This window comes from Chelonia mydas, chromosome 26 (genome assembly GCF_015237465.2).
Source record: "Chelonia mydas isolate rCheMyd1 chromosome 26, rCheMyd1.pri.v2, whole genome shotgun sequence".
NCBI lineage: Eukaryota > Metazoa > Chordata > Testudines > Cheloniidae > Chelonia > Chelonia mydas.
In genome coordinates, this window is record NC_057859.1 from 10,555,842 (window position 1) to 10,575,459 (window position 19,618).

The 19,618-nt window shown below is 43.0% G+C and overlaps 1 protein-coding gene across 6 annotated transcripts in view; it reads left to right on the forward strand.

Moving 5' to 3' along the window:
- Positions 1–19,618, forward strand: part of ANTXR1 (ANTXR cell adhesion molecule 1) — a 223,681-nt gene that overhangs the window by 63,177 nt on the left and 140,886 nt on the right. For 5 of the 6 annotated variants that reach the window (XR_006287538.1, XM_007065475.4, XM_043536338.1 and 2 more), the window contains exons 11-12: positions 4,317–4,386; positions 6,377–6,455. Coding sequence is in view for 5 of the 6 variants with exons in the window: in XM_007065475.4 (XP_007065537.2) it covers positions 4,317–4,386; positions 6,377–6,455 (149 nt within the window). In the remaining variant the exon portion in view is untranslated. Of the gene's footprint in view, positions 1–4,316; positions 4,387–6,376; positions 6,456–6,972; positions 7,963–19,618 lie in introns of those variants that run through there. The other variant, XM_043536340.1, reaches the window with a different exon arrangement.

Below are 19,618 nucleotides of genomic sequence, written 5' to 3' on the forward strand. Positions count from 1 at the left end.
TGTCAAAAAAACCTGAAAACCTCTAAAACTTGTTGTTGTTGCAGAAAGCCTCCCAACCCCTGCCCCCCCCCCCCCCCACTTTTTTAATGAAAACTTCTTTAAAAAATTTCATGAAAACTAACCTTTTTCCCCATTATTGTTGAAATTTTCCATGGGAATAAAAAGAAACATTTCCCAGCCGGCTTTGCAAAATCCTCTTTCAAGATGCTGCCATAGCAGGAAAACACATGAGGGTGTCATATGGACTGGGTGGGTACCCATGGAACAATACTGCAAAATAATATGCATTTATCTTCAATAAGAAAAGTTGCCATCGAAATGTCAGGGAGAGAATTCTCTTCTGCTGCTATTTGCTTCCAGCCCCTGGAAGGTTTTATGTTGCTAGCAGCAGGGCCATAAAAACCCTGTGATCAGTATCTGCCTCACCTCCTCAGAACTTCATGGGGTTGCAGCAAAATATGCTGTACTGTCTCATTTCCCAGTGAGCCCTGCTGAGCTTACCGCTGAGGAGAGGGCCATGGTTTCACAGAGGCCTCTGCTGTTGCTGTGGTTGGCCTGCACCGGGGGAAACAGCTGCAGAGTGACCCAGGAAAGTTTAAACGAGGTCAGAAGCTGCTGAAGAAAATCTTTCCTGGAAGTTCGCAGCACTCTGTTCAGCTTCAAAGTTTGCCTCTTTCGGATGCTGGCACTTCAGTTCTTTGGGGCAGGGATCATCTTTTGGTTCTGTGTTTTGTACATCACCTAGCATGATGGACGAAAAGAGCAGGGGTCCTAGTCCATGACTAGGGCTCCTAGGAGCTCTGGTCATACAGCTAACAAATATTGATAGTTAATACAGAATTCCAACTTGCCCAAGATTCCCTAAAAACAGAGGGCCAGATTTTCAAAAGAGCTCAACTCCTACTTAGGATCCTACCTATTTTTTTTTTAGGGGTGTTCCACACCTACCAGGTGCTGTTGCTTTTAGTGAGAGGTGGTGAGGCCTAGAGGATAAAGCACTAGACTGGGACTCAGGAGCCCTGGATTCAGTTCCCAGCCCTGCTGGGTGACCTTGGATAAGTCTCTGGCCCGCTCTGTGCCTCAGTTTTCCCATCTGTAAGATGGGGATAATGATACTGACCTCCTTTGTAGTACACTTTGAGATCTACTGATGAAAAGTGCTAGGTATTATTAATAGGAGTTGTTGGATGCTTCTTAAAATCTGATCAAGAGAGGCCCTCAGATTGGAATGCATCCGATGAAGTGAGCTGTAGCTCATGAAAGCTTATGCTCAAATAAATTTGTTAGTCTCTAAGGTGCCACAAGTCCTCCTTTTCTTTTTTCTCAGATTACAGAATCTCACTGTTTTGCTTTCCCTTCATTAGATAACAACAAGATGGCAGAACATCCATCTCCAGTACAAACTGCACTTAATGGAATGGAAACAACGCCTAAATCATTCAGTTCATGGGCATCCTAGCTCATTTACACGAGCTCTTTGACGTACAACAAGTTTGTTGTAAATTTGGACTGACAAATTGCCATGATTAAGCAACAACCAGCTATACAGAGAGAGAGATGTCCAGATTCTCTCTCTTGCTGAGATCCACCCCTTCCCTTGCCCATCATGTCCCCTCTATGGCAGGATAGGGGAGTTGGCATAGGAACTGTCTTTGTCAATTTATATGAATTGAGAGCTCCCCTGCATTGGGGGATTCTCAGCTAGCCATTTAGGGCCAGATTCCATCAGGCAGGGCAAAGTGGCCAGAACAAGGGGAGAGAATCTAGCCCATATTGTCCAGTCCTGGGCTGTGAAGACAATTTTTGTGTTCTAGCAATGAGAGTAGCATTCAGTCATGTAGGGTTCAGGCTATAGATGGTGTCAGGTTGAGTGAAATTTCCCATGAAATGGAAATTTCCTTTTCCAGCCACTTCTAGTTATAAGCAACCTATTGTGATGTTGGGACTCAATATAGCATTAATGATCCCTTTATAAGCTATGTAAAAGGATACCTTTAGTACACAGCACTTTTGTTTTGCTTTCTATTTGAGGATCTCAAAGCACTTTACTAACCTGAATGAAGCCCCCGATAAAGATTATTATCATTATAAGGCTAGGGAAACTGAGGCACAGATCATTTATATAATTTGCCCACGGTCAGACAGGTCCCAAACCAGCAAAATGTTCAAGCAGGTGGGTAACTTCATGTATGTGAGTTCCATTGACCTCAATGGAACTATTCATGTGTTTAAAGTTATTCATCTGCATGGCTGCTTTGCTAAGATAAGGGCCACAGTTACTTATTGGTAGAATCAGGAACAGAAGCCAGATCTTCCTACTTCCAGTCCTAGGCTTTAACAGTAATACTAGAGATATTACAGTGATGAGCATGTTATGAATGCCTAGACAGATGCCTCCACACACTGACTGTTTTTTCTCTTGAGCCAGGAAATCAGTTCAGGTGAAATAGATTACCTGAATCTCATTCGAGCCTTAATCCTTTCTGAGGGTTGAAAAGTTGAAAAATTTAGACTGCCATTTCCAAAGGTCCTAAGGGAGTTAGGAGTGTCCATGGGAGTTGGATGCCTAATTCCCATAAGGCTCCTTTGAAAATCCCAATCTAAATTCCCTTACAACCTCTACCCATCCTGATTTCGTCAGGGATTGGAAGCAGAACCAGTAATCCAAGAAAAGCTACTCCTGCAGTATTTCTGGTCCAGCTAAAACCAAGGAAGCACCTGGAATCTCAAGGTTTTGAGCCTTCTTTTGGTGAGATTTTCTAAGCCAAAGTGGTTGGCATAATCACCTCTGAACATTTTGAGGTTTGCACATCTCTTAATTATGGGGCAGTTCAGAAACCTACAATCCTTGATGGGCTGCAACATCTACAGCTAGAGAATAATGAATTTTTCAGTAAATCCTAAAGTAAAGAAAAATTGTTTTGAACAAAATGTTTTGTTTGATCCAAAATGAAACGTTTCATTTCAAGTTTGAGCATTTTTAACACATTTGCATTCTTTTTTAATGCAATTGAAGGGAATTTCGAAAGAAAAAGTCATTTCAAAACAGAAAAATTGAAATATTTTGTTTTGAAATTGTCTACTTTTTCTGAATTTATTTGGCTTGTTTTTCAAAATGAACAGTTCAGCAAAACCGACACAAATTGGTGAAATGTTTGTTTCAGCAAATCTGCATTTTTTTGCTGAAAATTTCTTTGTTGAAAATTTCACCCGGTTCTAGTAACTGCATCATGCAATAGCAGAGAGAGCACTATATAAAGCGCACCTAGGCATGCATGCATGGGGCTCCTCTTAATTAACTGAGCCTCACAACACCCCAGAGGCAGGTAAGTATTATTATCCCTATTACACAGGTGGGTAAACTGAAGCGCAGAAAGGAAAAATGGATTTGCTTAAGGTCATCACACCAAGTCAGCAGGGAGCCAGTCATAGAATCCAGGCATCTTCAGTACAGTCTGACTGCTAGATTTCCACCCCTACTCCCAAGTGTTTATATATAGGTTTGGCAGAATTTGATTTTTTAAAAATAATTTTGAGAGACATCTATTTTTAATCTTCCTCTTATTTGTATCTATTTAAATTTTTACAGTTGTACAAAACTATGGACTTTAAGCAATTTTTTTTCTATTTTTATCGACTTAAATTTTCATAGTTGTGGAAAATGAATGGGGCTGTCACCTGGGGGAGGATCAAGCAATAATTATGTAATGACAATTTGATGCTGATATTCAAAAATTAAGGCTTGATAACCATTAAAACACAAATTCTCAACATCGTATGTCAAAATAAATATCTTTAAATTAAACTCTAAGAAGTTCTCAAGCACCATATTTCTTACTTTGTTTAACTCTACATTTCAGCTATTATCAGTGGAAATATTTTCTCATCAGTTTGTATGTGTACAGTGAAACAGACATTTACTGATATTTACAGATAAAAATCTAATCCTTTAAAGCCTATTTATATGCCATGAGAGAGAATTAAGAGGTTGTAAACTTTAAGGTAATCCTAACTTTTAAATGGTTTCAGAGTAGCAGCCGTGTTAGTCTGTATTCACAAAAAGAAAAGGAGAACTTGTGGCACCTTAGAGACTAACAAATTTATTTGAGCATAAGCTTTCGTGAGCTACAGCTCACTTCATCAGATGCATGCAGTGGAAAATACAGTGGGGAGATTTATATACATAGAGAACATGAAACAATGGGTGTTACCATACACACTGTAACAAGAGTGATCAGGTAAGGTGAGCTAACTTTTAAATGGTGCATTACCAAACTCCTCACACATCAGTCCACTTTCTCTCTTTCTTTCTCCAGATGAGAAACCTTTCGTAGTAGAAGATACCTATTTGCTCTGCCCAGCACCTGTATTACGAGAAGTTGGCATGTAAGTTCTTAGAGATATCCACCAGCATTTGAAATTGACTGATCCCATTTATTGCCTGAGGAAGAATAATTGATTTACCTGATTTTAACTATCATACATCCATGTATTCACTATTAAACTGGGCCACAGTTACTTCCTAGCCCACAAATTCCATGCAGGAAAGCTGAACCAAAGTCTGTTGGTCATACATGGACATGGCAGGACTGACTAGATCTTGTTTTAATTGTAAAACAGTAGCCTTAGAAGCTCTCTCTGAAATTATCTCAATAGTGTAAAGCTAGATAGTGAGGTATTGAGCCTCCACTGTTCCTGTGACTCAAGATATGATCCAACAAAGGGATTTTGTGATCTTCGGCAGTTGGGAGAGGGTTAAAAAAGGGAAGAACTGGTCATAAAACAGAAGGGGCCCATCCTGCTGCCCTTTCTCACTTAGGGCCTGTTCCAGAGCCATTCAAGTCAACTGATTTGACTGATTTGACTCAGTTACCGTTGACTCTTCTCACACGTATGTGAAGATGGATGGCAGGATTAGGCTCAAAGCATGGGAGACAACGCTGAATGAGTTTGGCTCTTACTGCCCATACTGCGCAGTGGTAGAAATTCTGCAGGGCATCATCATTCCTCAGTTTTAAGAGACAACTTTATTACTGCAGCCGCTCAGCCACTGCATCCACTCAGTTCTTCTGCACGATGTTATACTAAAGGTTATACTACCGGGAAGCATCGCAGCTGGAGCTGCGAGAAATCAGTCATCTTCGGCAGACTCTGTGAATCTGGCCTGTTAATAGGTTTAAAAAAATTTGTGTTGCTTTTTGTGTCCCATTGCCTCTTCCCACCGCCGCTCCCATAGTAATGTCACCATAATGATAAGGCAGGCAGGTGCATTCCTAGCTTTCCACTGTATCCAAAGATTTTGTACTGCTGTCCACCACCAAGGTATCTGATCTGCTTTCACATGCATTGGATTGGCAATAGCAAGGTCCCTAGTAGAGTTCATGGAGTCACGCCTTCCTCTTCCTTCTGGGTTATAGGAATTCTGCTTGAGGAAGGCATTTCTGTTTTTCACTTTGCGTGGGAAGCAAGCAGAGGGGGGTTGATGATGTAAATGTCATTCTGGTTACGGTGGAAATGTGGTATGGTAGAAAGAGAGAGGTTTTTGCAACTTTCCCTAAAGACAGGCAGATTCTAGATTAGTCTAATCTCCTCTGGAAATTCATTCCACAGCAGGAACCCTTCACTAGAGAATGTTTTGTCCCCAGCTCTCATGTGCCTTGTTTTGGGCTTTGCGATCTGTACTCTGCAGTGCTTGACATATTCGTGACTTCCTCTTGTCGATGAACTGAGCTCTATTCACATGAGAGGGTCAGTGTTTTTCTATTCCCAATTGGAATAGAAAGTACAGAGCTCGAGGAAGATGGTGTAATTTTTAATCCAATGTCAGTTAGTAGAGGGAAAACAGTTCTTTATATGGGAGTGGAGAATACCCTATTGTTATGCCGGAGAGGGAGTTTGTATGTATGTTCTGACCCTAATAAACAGAACAGACAGTTGTTAACCCAAAGATACAGACACTTGATGACGAGTGAGATTAAGGAGAACAAGACTTGTCAGTAGCAGGTAGGATCCTAGCAAACCTGGAAGCAGATAGTAGAGATACCAGATAATACAGCCAATTAAGGAAAACATAGAGCAGCTCTGAAGCTGCTCTAAATTGTGCTAAGGCTAGGTTGGGCCTAGGACTAAGGGAATGAAGAGGTGGCATTTTGCTCCCTTCTTTTCTCAGCGGTGTCACTTTTTTCTCCATATAATACATTGCACAGGTGGCTGAGTGCATTACAATATGGCGGCATGGGGCAGTGAAGATGGGAATTAGCCTATGTTTGAAACCTCAGGTACTGGCCAGAGCCTGATATCAGGATCCCCGATTCAAGCGGGGGCACGTGTCTGATGCAGCGTGGCAGATGGCTGTCCTGTTGTTGTTTTTTTGCAGGGAGGCAGCTCTTCAGGTCAGCATGAATGACGGCCTCAGTTTCATCTCAAGCTCGGTCATCATCTCCAGCACACACTGTGTAAGTTTCAACATATGCGCATAAAAGGATTCTGTAGCAAAAGGGTTCTAAACCACAGATAAGCTGTGCTGGTACTTGAGGCTTGGGTGAGTGGCATGCTAAGGAGCCACCTCTCTGCCTTAGTGGTGAGCTCTTACGCATGGCCCTCCTGCACTGCCATTCCCCATGTGGTGTGCACCTTAACATGGGTTTGAAACAAGCAGCTCATGCTCTGTCTGAGATAGAGCATGTACGGGAGATGGTGAAGTGGTTTTGTGATTAGCAGAGGTGTCAGGGTCTGGTTCGCCACTGCTTTGCTCCTTGCACGGTGAGTGCAAATTGCACCAGTGGATCAGACGTGTCCACTCACACCAGTGGTAGCTGTTTACACCCACTTTGCACAGATGCAAATGATGGCACAAGTTGCAAGGCAGTGGCAATCAGACCCTTTGTCTATGAATCGATATGCTCCTCCCCAAAAGTTTGGGGAGCTCTGCAGAAGTGCAGACTGCACTGACCCCATGTCCTTCTTTGCTAGCAATGCCTGAGTCACTGGTTCTCATCAGCCCCTTGCAGCAGCCGGAGCAAAGGAAAGCAACTTCTTACAGTTAATAAGACTGTTGTCTTGATGAGGATTTTACTTCTGCTAAAGTGTGACCATTGGGAAGGGAGGCCTCATGGTAGTAAGGATAAAGGAGATTTGGGAGGAATTTACTTTGTGCTCATGAAAACAGAAAATATTGGGAATCTCATGAGAACGTGGGATTCTGACTGAATAGGATGTGTACGATTGGGACCCATGTACATAGCATGTGAGATTCATAAATTTGGTCAAGGCTTTTGGCTGACCTGTGTGGGATTAAGCTAGTAAAAGGGGGGTTCTGTTACATACTGTTGCTTTGAAATAAGCTGTTTTATTAAGGTAAGGTCACAATTATAGGGCACAATCCTACAAGGTGTTGAGCGCCTCCAGCATGATTCTGAGCACCTGAGGTTACCATTGAAACCTGTGGGAGTTGAGACCCTCAGCACCTAGCAAAAGATATTCAGAATCTTTTGGGATCTAGCCCTAGATCTCCAAGCATCACTCATTGACACCCGTACTGATGCCATTTAAAACTTCATTCTTCATGCAGTTATGTGTTTCTGTCTGGCTTTCTTTACAAGGGTAAACTTCATCCCTGTTCAGAGAGAACAGCATAAAGCCTATGCCCTACTTATGCCTTGTGCTGGCTTTCTACACTGTCATAAATTTCATACAAAGGACCAATTCCTGCAGTCAGTATTCAGGCAAAACTTCCCTGGGAGTCTTGGCTGAGAAAGGACTGCAGGATTTGACTTGAAGACTTTTGTGGCAGGACTCTTTCCCTGCCCCCTTCAAATCCGCCAAACAAAATTGCATCGTGTTTCTATGTGGGGCTAGTGAAAGGCCAAGTTATATAATATCCACATACCAAAACTATTCAGTTGTGATCCATGAACACTGATGCACAGGCTAAGGGGGAAAATACCTCCTGTACCATTTCATCTGTCGCAACAACGACAAGATTGTCTGGAGACACCCGCATTGTCTACATGATTAAATGTCAGTTTTCAGAGCTGAGATGAAGGCTTATTTCTCTGCAGTTGACAAGGGCATCTTTATGCCTTGAGAGGGGGCTTTTTTTCAGCTGGATTTGATATTTCAGTTCAAGTTCTCTTTGCTGCCATGGTGAAAGTAAGTGTGTGTTTGTGTATGTGTGAGAGAGAGAGAGAGAGAGAATAAATTATGAACAATTTTTCTGCTTTGCCTTTTGACGCAAGATACGGTTATGATCAACACAGACAGCAAAATGCAGCTGTTTGACATTTGCAACGTGCCATTGGGGCAGATACTCAGTTGGTGTAAATTGTCTTAGCTCCAACAGCACTGTGACCATTTACACCAAAGGAAGATTGCCCCTATTGACTTCAGTGGAGCAGCTCACATATGAAGTGTGAGAGCAGAACTTGGCTCACAGTTATTTCATTCATTTCCAAGCGGGGATGGACACTTGTTCTCACTTGCAACAATTAGGATAAAAGCAATGAGCTGTTGCTTTAGCTGAATGACGCTTCATGCAAGAAGCGTGAGAACATTTAAAACACAGGATTTATAGGATACAACATTCTAATTTTTAAAAAAAATCTTCCTTTGAATTTCTGGTTTTCCACATGTTCTGTATTGGGAGGCTACTCAGCCAAGACATTCAGAGTAAGGTAAAAATCAGCAGATTCGGTATGTCTAGATATCAAGAGGAAAACCTAAATTATTTAAATCTGCTTGTTCATTCTATAAATGTGTGTATAGCAGTATAGATTTCAGAGACTCATAGATGGAGTATGGGTCATATGGCACTGCACAAGTGTATAGTACAGTATATTTTTGTATCTCTGCCTGTTCTAAGTGACCCAAATTTGATCCTAAGTATGGAGTTTTCATCACTTAACTGGGACACAGTCAGATAGAACTCATTGTAGGGACCTTTTCACTGATAACGCCCACAAAACAATTAGGGGAAGTATTTCCAGGCAATAGGCTGCGTAATGGTGATCATTTCACCTACACCAGGTGCACAGAAAATGTTTCCTTCAGTTTGAAAGCTTTTGCTGGTTCTGGCAGTAACCTGGGGACAGCCACCTTTTCAAAAATACCAGCTAATCTTCAGCACCCCTGAGTCTGAGTATCCAACCTGTGAAACCCGAAGCCTGTTTTCCAGAAATGCTGAGGAACCTGAGTCCCAATTCCGATCAATTCCAGCACCCCTGAAAATTTAGTTTGCATGGGGTGTGTCAAGCATGGCGTTCAAACTCAGTGACCTGCTTTGGAAATGTGGTTGTAAACGTCTCTTAAATTGTTTGGAAAGTTTCTCTTGGAGAAGAGAGGGGTTTATTTATTGTCTGTGTTTAAATAGCACCCTGCAACAGGGTTCATGACCCGCCCCTCTTCCTGGGGCCTGCTTGCTGCCCCCAATAAGGCTCAGAGAGGTTGTGCAACACCCCTGTCTTTATTTACTTATGATTATCCCACCAGTGTTTATCTATAGAAAAGCTTTACAGGATTAGTCTCCTCCTTTACAGGCAGAGTCAGCCTTCAGCTAGGAGGCCTCCAGTTCCCTTCCTGACTGATTTCTCCCTGGCTGCCCCCCTGCCTTCTGCCTCCCTCCCAGCCTTTATAACTCTTCGCTGGTGAGGCCAGCGGGTATTGCCAATCCTCAGGCCGGCATCAGGCCTTTTCCATCAGCCCCAATCTGTTTCCCCTGATTGGAGCTGACGGGGCAGGGGCTAATTAGGTGCTTTTGCACCAGCACCATGCTACACACCCACTGTAGACACAGTGACCAGGATCATTTCTCAGAGTCTGATCTCTTTAAAGAATGCTAAAACAAGGCCTCCAATCTTGCAAATGCTTACATACATGCATAACTTCAGGCAATTGATGAATACTTGCACTGGCTTCAAGCTTGAAAGATACGCACATGTGTGTTTGCAGAATCAGGGCCAAAGCCAGTAAATTTGGAAAGCTGCAGCAGGAGGTGACAGCACAATGCAGAGAGAGCTTCTCTCCTCACTTTGCAAACAAACTTTGAAGGGGAGGGAGGGGAATAGGTCGTTTGTAAATCTTTCCTCCATGGCACGTCAGTGAAGCTCTTTGCAGAAGGCATGCAAAAACGGCCCTAGATCTGGAACGATGTCCTGAACGTACCACAAATTCCCCCTGTCTGTGCATCTCCCACCCGGATCACATATAACGACAGCTCACTGTTTGGCACTTGTGCAAACGCCTTAACTCTCAGAACCATTGCTCACGAGAAGCTGCGGTTTGTTGGGAGAATGAGTCAGCAAATAGAGATTTCATTGAGAAAGTGGTGCCCATACGAGTGTTTCCATATTTCTTGAGGTTTGGGGACTGGCCTCCAGAAGATGAAAGTGGGTGGCACCATGCTACGTGAAACTTCTAAGGAGCCAGAATGTGTGTATGCTTCTTTAAAATATATGTGTTTGCCCAAGTCTTGAGAATCAGCAAATGGAGCATGGTGCAGCTGTCTCATTTCCCAGTCCAGCGTGACTTGTGAACTGCGAAGTTTGAAATTCTATCAGTAGCTCAAGAAATCATAGTAACACTCCTTCTGGCTGGAGACAGGTTCTAGCCAGAAGTTCAGATCCAGATTTCAAGCAGTCTGAAGGTCAGGAGTGTTTGGATGCAGGGAGCTTTGTTCTGTTCTGAAGACTGGGACCGTTTGTAAACATGGAGTTGGGTTCAGCATTTCCTCCACCCACCTGAGTACCATAGTTGAGGCCATATAGATGTAGGCCCCGCATTAATTACTGAAAATTAAACATCCAGTCAGTCACACGAGAAGCATTATCTAGGGTTTCACAGATGTCTACACTGCAGCTGGGAGTGAGCTGTGGGTAGAGAGACTCGCGTTCGTTTAGCTTGACCTAGTGGGCTAAAAGTAGCCGTGTGGACGTTGCGGCTCTGGTAGACGCTTGGGCTAACCGCCGAATCCAGGCCTACCCAGCCCCATGGGTTTGAATTCAGGTGGCTAGCCCAAAACTCTTCTGGAGCCCCAGTGTCCACCCTGCTATTTTTAGCGCACCAGCTCCCGCAATGCAAGTATGTGGGAGGCGCTCTGCCAGGTGCAGTGTCGGCATATCCCCAGAAAACAATTAGCATTAGCTCTCTTTATAGCAAGCATTTGTCCAAAGGACTGGCCAACATCCAACTCTAATTAAATCATTGGAAAGACTCACTATTGGATCAGGCCCACAGGGACGAGAGGGGAAGAGCTTATGAAGAAAGATTGGAATAATGTATTATAACATGGCAAAATGACCTCTGAGCAAGGAGACGCGACTGCAGGTCTGTAAAGGGCGTAGACATCAGAGAGGGGAGTGAATGTCTGAGGCTGTCGCCTGCAGGTATAACTTTCAAAGGGAATATTTATATTCAGAAATCTTCCTATCAGTGAGATTCTTAGCTATGGAGTAGTCTCCCAAAGGAGATAGTTAGGACATTTTAAATGTAGATGGCAGAAAACCCTGGAGAATAGCATGTTAAGGAACAAACCTGCAAGTAAAGGGACTGAATACTGTAATGGCTTTACTACCTCTTTCTTACACGATTCTACAACATAGCAACAAATTCTTACAACACATTCTCATGGCTTGGAGACCTTCAAGGTAGACTCTGTCATTTCCCCCATAACTCTTGTATGAAACATCCTTCTTCCAAGACTATCTAAAGTCCATCAATGGAGGGAAAGGCATCTTTATAAAACTCAGAACTGATCTAATCATTTTGAGAAATCAGACATTTTGATTTTAAAAAAGGAATATTTCTTCTGCTGACATTTCTTTTCCATTGTTTGACCAGCAATCTCTCTCTCTCTCTCTCAGGGGAGATTTTCAAAGACATCAAGGGAAGTTATGGGTCCAACTCCATGGGAGTTCTCCTCAATAAGTTACAAAGGTCTCAAAGGAACATGCTTTGGTTTAAATCTACAATTGTCATTTGGATGATTCCCTAATTATTTTTCAACAAGACGTTCTCTTTCTCTCTCCTGTGGAGTTCTGTGCTGTTTGAACAAAATTGCCTTGCACATCTCACTTTATTTGAACAGTATTCAGTCCTATGATGCCAATTTAAACTCTCTCCCCATTGAGCAATGTCAGTCAGACAGAACCCACTAATCCGGGATTTTCAAAGGGGGCTATGGGAGTTAGGCACCCAAGTCCCATTGACTTTGAATGGGGAGGGGTGCCTAAGTCCCATAGACTCTTTGGAAAATGCCAATTGATGGGCCTGATCCTGAGTTATGCTAATGTCCCTTTATACCATTTTAAGACCCTCTAAGCTGCCACAGTGGTATAAAGAGACATTATCAGGTCAGAGTTGCCTGGTGCTTCTAGAGCCCAACATTAAATGTGCTACTGTAACTTCTTATGAGACTCATTCATCAAAGATACATTTCTTTTCTTGGAATATACACTGCTAACACTTTTGTCGAAACTCATCATCCAGAGCATTAGCTCTGAATCTTTCAGAGAATCCAACCCATGACACCCAAGGATTAACTGGTCTTAACATTTCATCCTTCTCAAAGAAGAGAAATGAACAGCTCCTAAGGGGAGAACTCACACTCACATAAACCTGCACTTGCAGCAACCAATTACCTAAAATATACAAGGCATCATAAAATCTCCCTGACTCCTAAATCATTGATGCATTGATTAATGCCGTCATCAGATCACTAACTGAGTCTGTCAGCGCCATCACTCCTGCCTGACAAGGCTTTTATAACATCCCGTTACCTGAAATCCTGGGCCAGGTTCTCAGCTGGACAAAAGTGGTGCAGTTTCACTGATGTCAGTGGAGCTAAGCTAATTTAACAGTTTAGGGTCTGCCTCCTGCGTCCAGCATCTAAAGACTCCTAGAGAATAGAGACAGACAAATCTATCAGTCCCTGCACTCTATCAATCTGTCTGTCTGTCTGTCCCCCAGCCCTGCAATCTCTCTAGATATATAACATTTTATCAAACAATGAGAATACTAGATCCAGGCTAAAGTTTTCAAAAGCATTTAATGTCTAGGAGCCTACGTCCCATTTTCAGCAGGGATTTGGAGCCAGATTTTCAAAGGTATTTTAACACCTAAAGATGCAGATAGACTCCTAACTGCCACTGATTCCAGTGGGAGTTAGGAGTCTAACTTGCTTAGGCATTTTTTAAAATCTTACTCTGCGCCTTTCCCCATTTTTAGGCCCTGAAAATCTGGCTCTTAGCCACTTAGGGTTCAGATTCTCAAATGTATTGAGGCACCTTATTCCTTATTCAGCAGGAGTTGATTTAAATGGGAGTTAGGCACCTAAATGACCAGATCACTTTGGAAGCGACTCCTGAAGCTATGTCTATGGGTGTGACTCCCCTGCTAGTGTACATATAGAATATCAGGGTTGGAAGGGACCTCAGGAGGTCATCTAGTCCAACCCCCTGCTCAAAGCAGGACCAATCCCCAATTTTTGCCCCAGATCCCTAAATGGCCCCCTCAAGGATTGAACTGACAACCCTGAGTTTAGCAGGCCAATGCTCGAACCACTGAGCTCTCCCTCCCCCATACTCAACGCTAGCTCTTCTCAAGCTAGCACAAGCATACGTGTCCGGGCAGCCACAGTGACACTAGCAGTGACGTGCAGGCACGGCTGAGCCACGCTGACTACATACCTACCGCTTTCGGGTGGGTTTGTACCTGGCACGGCTCAGTTGTGCCTCCCCTACGGCTACTCGTGCTACTGTGGCCACACTGCTGTTTACACTCGTGACAACTGCATGAGAGCGAGTGTGAGCCCGTGTGCACGAGCAGGGGAATCACACCCCTAACTCACAGTGTAGACATAGCCCTCGGGAAATATATGCGAGTGTACATGTAACATGTATGGAACATTTCACTAGACTGCGGTGCAATTCGCTAGCTCTAATATTCTCACTATTTGATAAAAACATTTGTTTTGAAAAGCCACGATGTTTCAGCTGATGGCTTTAATCAAACACATGAACACCTCATTCCAAATTACTATTATTTAATATTTGTACTGCAGTAGAACCCACTGTCCCAAATCAGGATGAGGAGTCCTCATTGTGCTAGGGGCTGTACAAAAGAAACAGTCCTTCCCCCAAAAGAGCCTGTGAACTAAAGGCGAGATTGTGAATCCCTTACTCCCAACAATCAACGGCTACTCACACCAGTAGTTCCATTAAAGTAACTTGTAGGATTAAGTATCAGGGGGTAGCCGTGTTAGTCTGTATCCACAAAAACAACAAGGAGTCCGATGGCACCTTAAAGACTAACAGATTTATTTGGGCATTAGCTTTCGTGGGTAAAAAACCACTACCCACGAAAGCTTATGCCCAAATAAATCTGTTAGTCTTAAAGGTGCCACCTGACTCCTTGTTGTTTTTGTAGGATTAAATAACTGCTCATCACTGTTTGCGTTCAGGGTTGACAATCTGACCCTAATGAAAGACTAGGCTCACTGAGTGGCTTTAACAGACAAACAGAGGGAAGAGGAAGGTAACTGCAATGAAACACATGAATTAACGACCTGTACAATTTGCAGGAATTGTGTTTCTAAGTGTCAATAAACAGCAAATATCAACTGCATCGGTAAAACCTGTGGGCCCCTTGCTTAGCTATTATAACTGCATATGTTTAGGTTAATTTGACTTGCTTTTGTTTGCATTGATTCTATTCGTTCACTCTTCAAGGGGAAAAAAATGTAACCAATGCTTCCTTTTGGATTTTATCTGATCCTGTAAAGAAAACAGAAACCCTAACAAACTTAGCCTTCAAACACTTAATACAAAAGAAAAAAACCCCTCTTTTTATTTTTTTTTTAATATACTCAGACTCCGTTTTTGCAAAAGTGGAAAATTTTGACATTCCGAGGAAGGAGCCGTAAGTGATGTTGAAAAATCCAGGCCAAACCAATTCCCAGCGAGGTGCTGGCAGCACAGCCAACCCTCGGCAGCCCTCTAGGCAGCATATTCAGCATAACTGCCCAGGAGCTCACAGAGATGCAGGGAGTTCTGTTTATTGATTTGTTACATCATGTTAAAAAAATCATAGTTTTGTAGATTTTTAGATCCAGAATGGACCATTTGATCATCCAGTCCAATCTCCTGTATTATATAGAATATTGCATTTCACCAAGTTACTCCTCTATGGATCCCAGTCACCTGTGTTTGACTAAAGCATCTCTTCAAGAAAGGCATCCAGTCCTGATCTGAAGACATCAAAAGATGGAGACTCCACCACTTCCCTTGGTCGGTTGTTCCAATGGATAATTATTGGTTTCAGAGTAGCAGCCGTGTTAGTCTGTATTCACAAAAAGAAAAGGAATACTAGTGGCACCTTATAGACTAACCAATTTATTTGAGCGTAAGCTTTCGTGAGCTACAGCTCACTTCATCGGATGCATCCGATGAAGTGAGCTGTAGCTCACGAAAGCTTATGCTCAGATAAATTGGTTAGTCTCTAAGGTGCCACTAGTACTCCTTTTCTTTTTGGATAATTATTGGCACTGTTACAAATTTGAGTCTTATTTTGAATTTGTCTGGCTTCAACTTCCAGCCATTAGATCTTGTTATATCTCTCTCCTGTTAGGTTTGCACACCAAAGCGTTTATTGCCCACAGTGTGTCATTAGCATCCGATCTTGCTCCTGTTGAAGTCAATGGTAAAACTCCCATTGAGTTCCTTCGGAATGGGCACTTACAGCTGGATTTACCATTGATTATAGTCATTTGCACCAGTGCAAAAGGGGGTGTAAAATGCCACCATTCTGGTTTGCTAGAGCTTTGCACTTGTGCATGGCAATGGTAAATAAGGCTCTTCGTGAGGAAGTGTGGTCCAGTGAGGCAGGGCCCCCTGCCGGCCTGTAGGGAATAGATAGGCCCCTGCAGAAATCCCCAGGTTAGCGGGGAGAGGATGATTTGATGTGCTGTATGAATTTTATGTGGAAGAAACAAAGCTGAAGTCCTGAGTAAAAGGGACCTGAGCCGGACTCTGGGCATGGTGCCACACCCTTCTAGCACGGGGAGACAGGCTAGCAGTGTACGTGCTATTTTGTGGCTCCAAATACAGTGAAATAGAGGGCCAGATCCTCAGCTAGTGTAAATTGATGCAGCTCCGCAGACTCCCTCTGAGCATAAGCAGAACTTTATGTGAGCGCACAGAGTCTAACATAAGCCGTTCCTTGCACTTCTCCATCTGCAGTGTGAAATCTGCTGCAACGTTTCAGGGAGCAGAAAACGAGGGAAACATTCTGAAGACAAGGAGTAAGACGCATATGTGATGACTAGCTTGGTCCAATTCCAAGCCCTTTAGGAAGGCCCAAAATAGATCTCATTTCCAGCATTGAGGGATGATGCTTGACAAATACCTGTCAGACCCAGATCAGTCACAGCTAGGTTGGTTTTTTTTTTTTTTTTTTTTTTATATAATCATGACAAAGAGAGTTGTTATGTTATAGAGCTGAAACAACCTCCAAAGCTGCAGGCTGTGTGTGCAATCTCTGCACACGCATGTGCAAACAGGAATCTTGTCATAAGGACTGATGCCGTTGATTCTGCCTCCCACCGTTCTCAAGAAATTGTACAAACTTACTCACTGATGTGTTGGAGAGGGGATAATGTTGCAAAGTTTGAGGGATACTCAGATTTGGGATGTACGTCTAGGCCTGCCCCTCCCCACCCAGTAATAATCAGTAGTTACCTAAGCCCCAGCTTTGAAACTGCTAGGTCGATGGAACAATTCTTCCGTTGACCTAGCTGCCACCTCTTGAGGGGGTGGATTTACTGCAGCAACAGAAAAAACCCTTCCGTAGAGGTAGTAAGGGTCTTCACTACAGCACCACAGTTGTGTCACTGTAGCGTTTGTAATGTAGACTTCTGTAAGTGACCGTGTGGACCCTGCTACTGTGCATTAAGCATTCCCTACTATATGGAACATTCAGCGCATCCTAGCAGGGTCCACATGGCCACAGAGCATATGGCAGGCTAGAGCACTGTAGATGCACAGCCCGATTTACCATTCACGATGTCTCTGTGTAGACAAGCCCTTAGTGACTTGCCCAAAGTCAGACAGACCTTGATTCAGGACTGCACTTAAGCATCTGGAGTACTGTGTCCAGTTTTGGGCCCCACACCACAAGAAGGATGTGGAAAAACTGGAAAGAGTCCAGCGGAGGGCAGCAAAAATGATTAGGGGGCTGGAGCACATGACTTATGAGGAGAGACTGAGGGAACTGGGATTATTTAGTGTGCAGAAGAGAAGAATGAGGGGGGGATTTGATAGCTGCTTTCAACTACCTGAAAGAGGGTTCCAAAGATGGTGGATCTAGACTGTTTTCAGTGGTACCAGATAACAGAACAAGGAGTAATGGTCTCAAGTTGCAATGGGGGAGGTTTAGGTTGGACGTTAGGAAAAACTTTCTCACTAGGAGGGTGATGAAGCACTGGAATGGGTTACCTAGGGAGGTGGTGGAATCTCCATCCTTAGAGGTTTTTAAGGTCAGGCTTGACAAAGCCCTGGCTGGGATGATTTAGTTGGGGATTGGTCCTGCTTTGAGCAGGGGATTGGACTAGATGACCTCCTGAGGTCCCTTCCAACCCTGATATTCTATGATCCTATGTGCTTAAGTCCATCTTTATACATTAAAGCGAAGTCCCATTGGCCACAATGGGACTTAAAATATGCTTAAAGTTTAAGCATTTTAAGCACTCTTCCTGAATAGAAATGCTTTTTTGAATGAGGACCTAAGCCAGTGACAACCAAAAATGCAAGGGCAAAATTTTCAAAAGTGGCTAAATCCCATTTTCAAAAGTGACTAAAATGGGAAAAAGGCTCCTAAGTCACTTAGGATATTTTACTCCCATGCTTTGCTTATAGTCCACTAGAACTCTCTGTCTCTCAGAAGAAATGATGATGATAATCTCTCCAGTTCTTAATATAGCATAGATAAGCATGGCTTACTGAGTAAAACATTTAAAAAATGCAAAAAAAATATGCATTTTTTCCAAAGAGAAGCATTTGCAGTCAAGAGGCTGTCAGTGTTTCCATAATAAAGTATGTTTTTGGAAAAATGTAATAACCTAGAAACAAAACAAAAAGACGTGATCTGGACTGTACAAAGTCTACATTAAAAAAATAAAATTGGCTATTTCCAAGCCTGAGATGTGAAATAATCTGCAGGAGGTCAGTGGTTTAAGATTTTATTTTTCCTTCTTACATCTTAATCACAGAATGGATTTTCAAAAGCAATTCTTACAGACAGCAAAGTTAGTTATATACATGAAGCCTCTTTAAATGTCTTGTGCTAGATATCAGGTAGTCCAGAATTTGTCTAGAGATGCACATATGCATTAGCAAAATAAACCAAGTTCCAAATGCACCATTGATGAGGATGTGGGAGTGAGGAAGAACCCAGCTTGACTTTCAGATCTCATGAGAAGGGATGACCCTTGGCTAAACAAAGGTTTGGTTGTAATTTGATCATATCCTTCTGGAGTCAATAAGAGACATTTACTTAGAATTCCACGGGTTGCTTTTGCAAAGTTGAATCTCTCTTTAGCACAGAGAGAAATCAGATGTAAGGAAGAACTGTAGGCCAAATTCTCTACTGTGGTAAAGCAGGAGCTGTATTTGATGTGGAATTTTGATACTTTCACTTCTGGACTGACACAAGAAGTGCAATGGTGCATAACAACAAAGCAAAGGGAAGGTTTTAGCCCCAGTAGATGTTTTGGTTCAAGCTTTAAGTGAAGATTGATTTAGGTCTGTCTGTATTTTATGTGAACCATTGCTGTCACTCTGACCAGCACTCCTCATCTTACTCTATGTCAGATTTGCTGGTACTGTAGGGGCCTAAGCTACAAAGCTGAGCTCTGAACTTCCACAAAGTTAAAGAGAGAGATTGTGTTCAGAGCTGATACATTATTTAAGTTTGGCCCTTAATAGAGTTAGGAGTGAGCTGTGAAATCTGGATCCAAACTTTCCCAAGGTTCAGAGCTCTTGGAATCTCTTTAGCGCTAATTCAGGATTACATAATTGGTAATAAGAAGTTAGAAGGGGAGTTACATAAGGAGAGATTTCCCTCAAAATCTCATTATTGTGATTTTAAATTAAATACCCCACCCCCTCAATACTACTCACAGATTGTTTTTGTTCTGTCTAAATATCTTATTGCTATTCTGATATCTGAGGGCTGAAGTCTATAACAGGAAACCTGGCTGGGCCATGCCACACACCTGCGAGATCATTAAAGCTAAGAGCAGAATTCCATCTGCCAGCAATGGAAAACCAGCGTGTCCTGCAGAGGGGCCAGGAATATCATATCCAGTGCTTGCCAGGTTATAAAGTTAGCCTGACCTAATTAATTAGCCAACACCTACCCTTAGTTGGTTAGAGAGAGAGCACACTCTGGCCGACCGCAGGGTTGGGCCGAGCAGAGGGAAGTGAGGGCAGAATCTGGCTGGGGAAAATGAGATGTTTCAAGAAGGCCTGTACTCTGTTCCTATTCCCCCATCCTCCAGGTTTGCCCAGAGCAGGACCAAAGAGCCAAATGCAGCTGGCAAAGTCCAGAGACAGGGAAGGTCTAGGTCTGC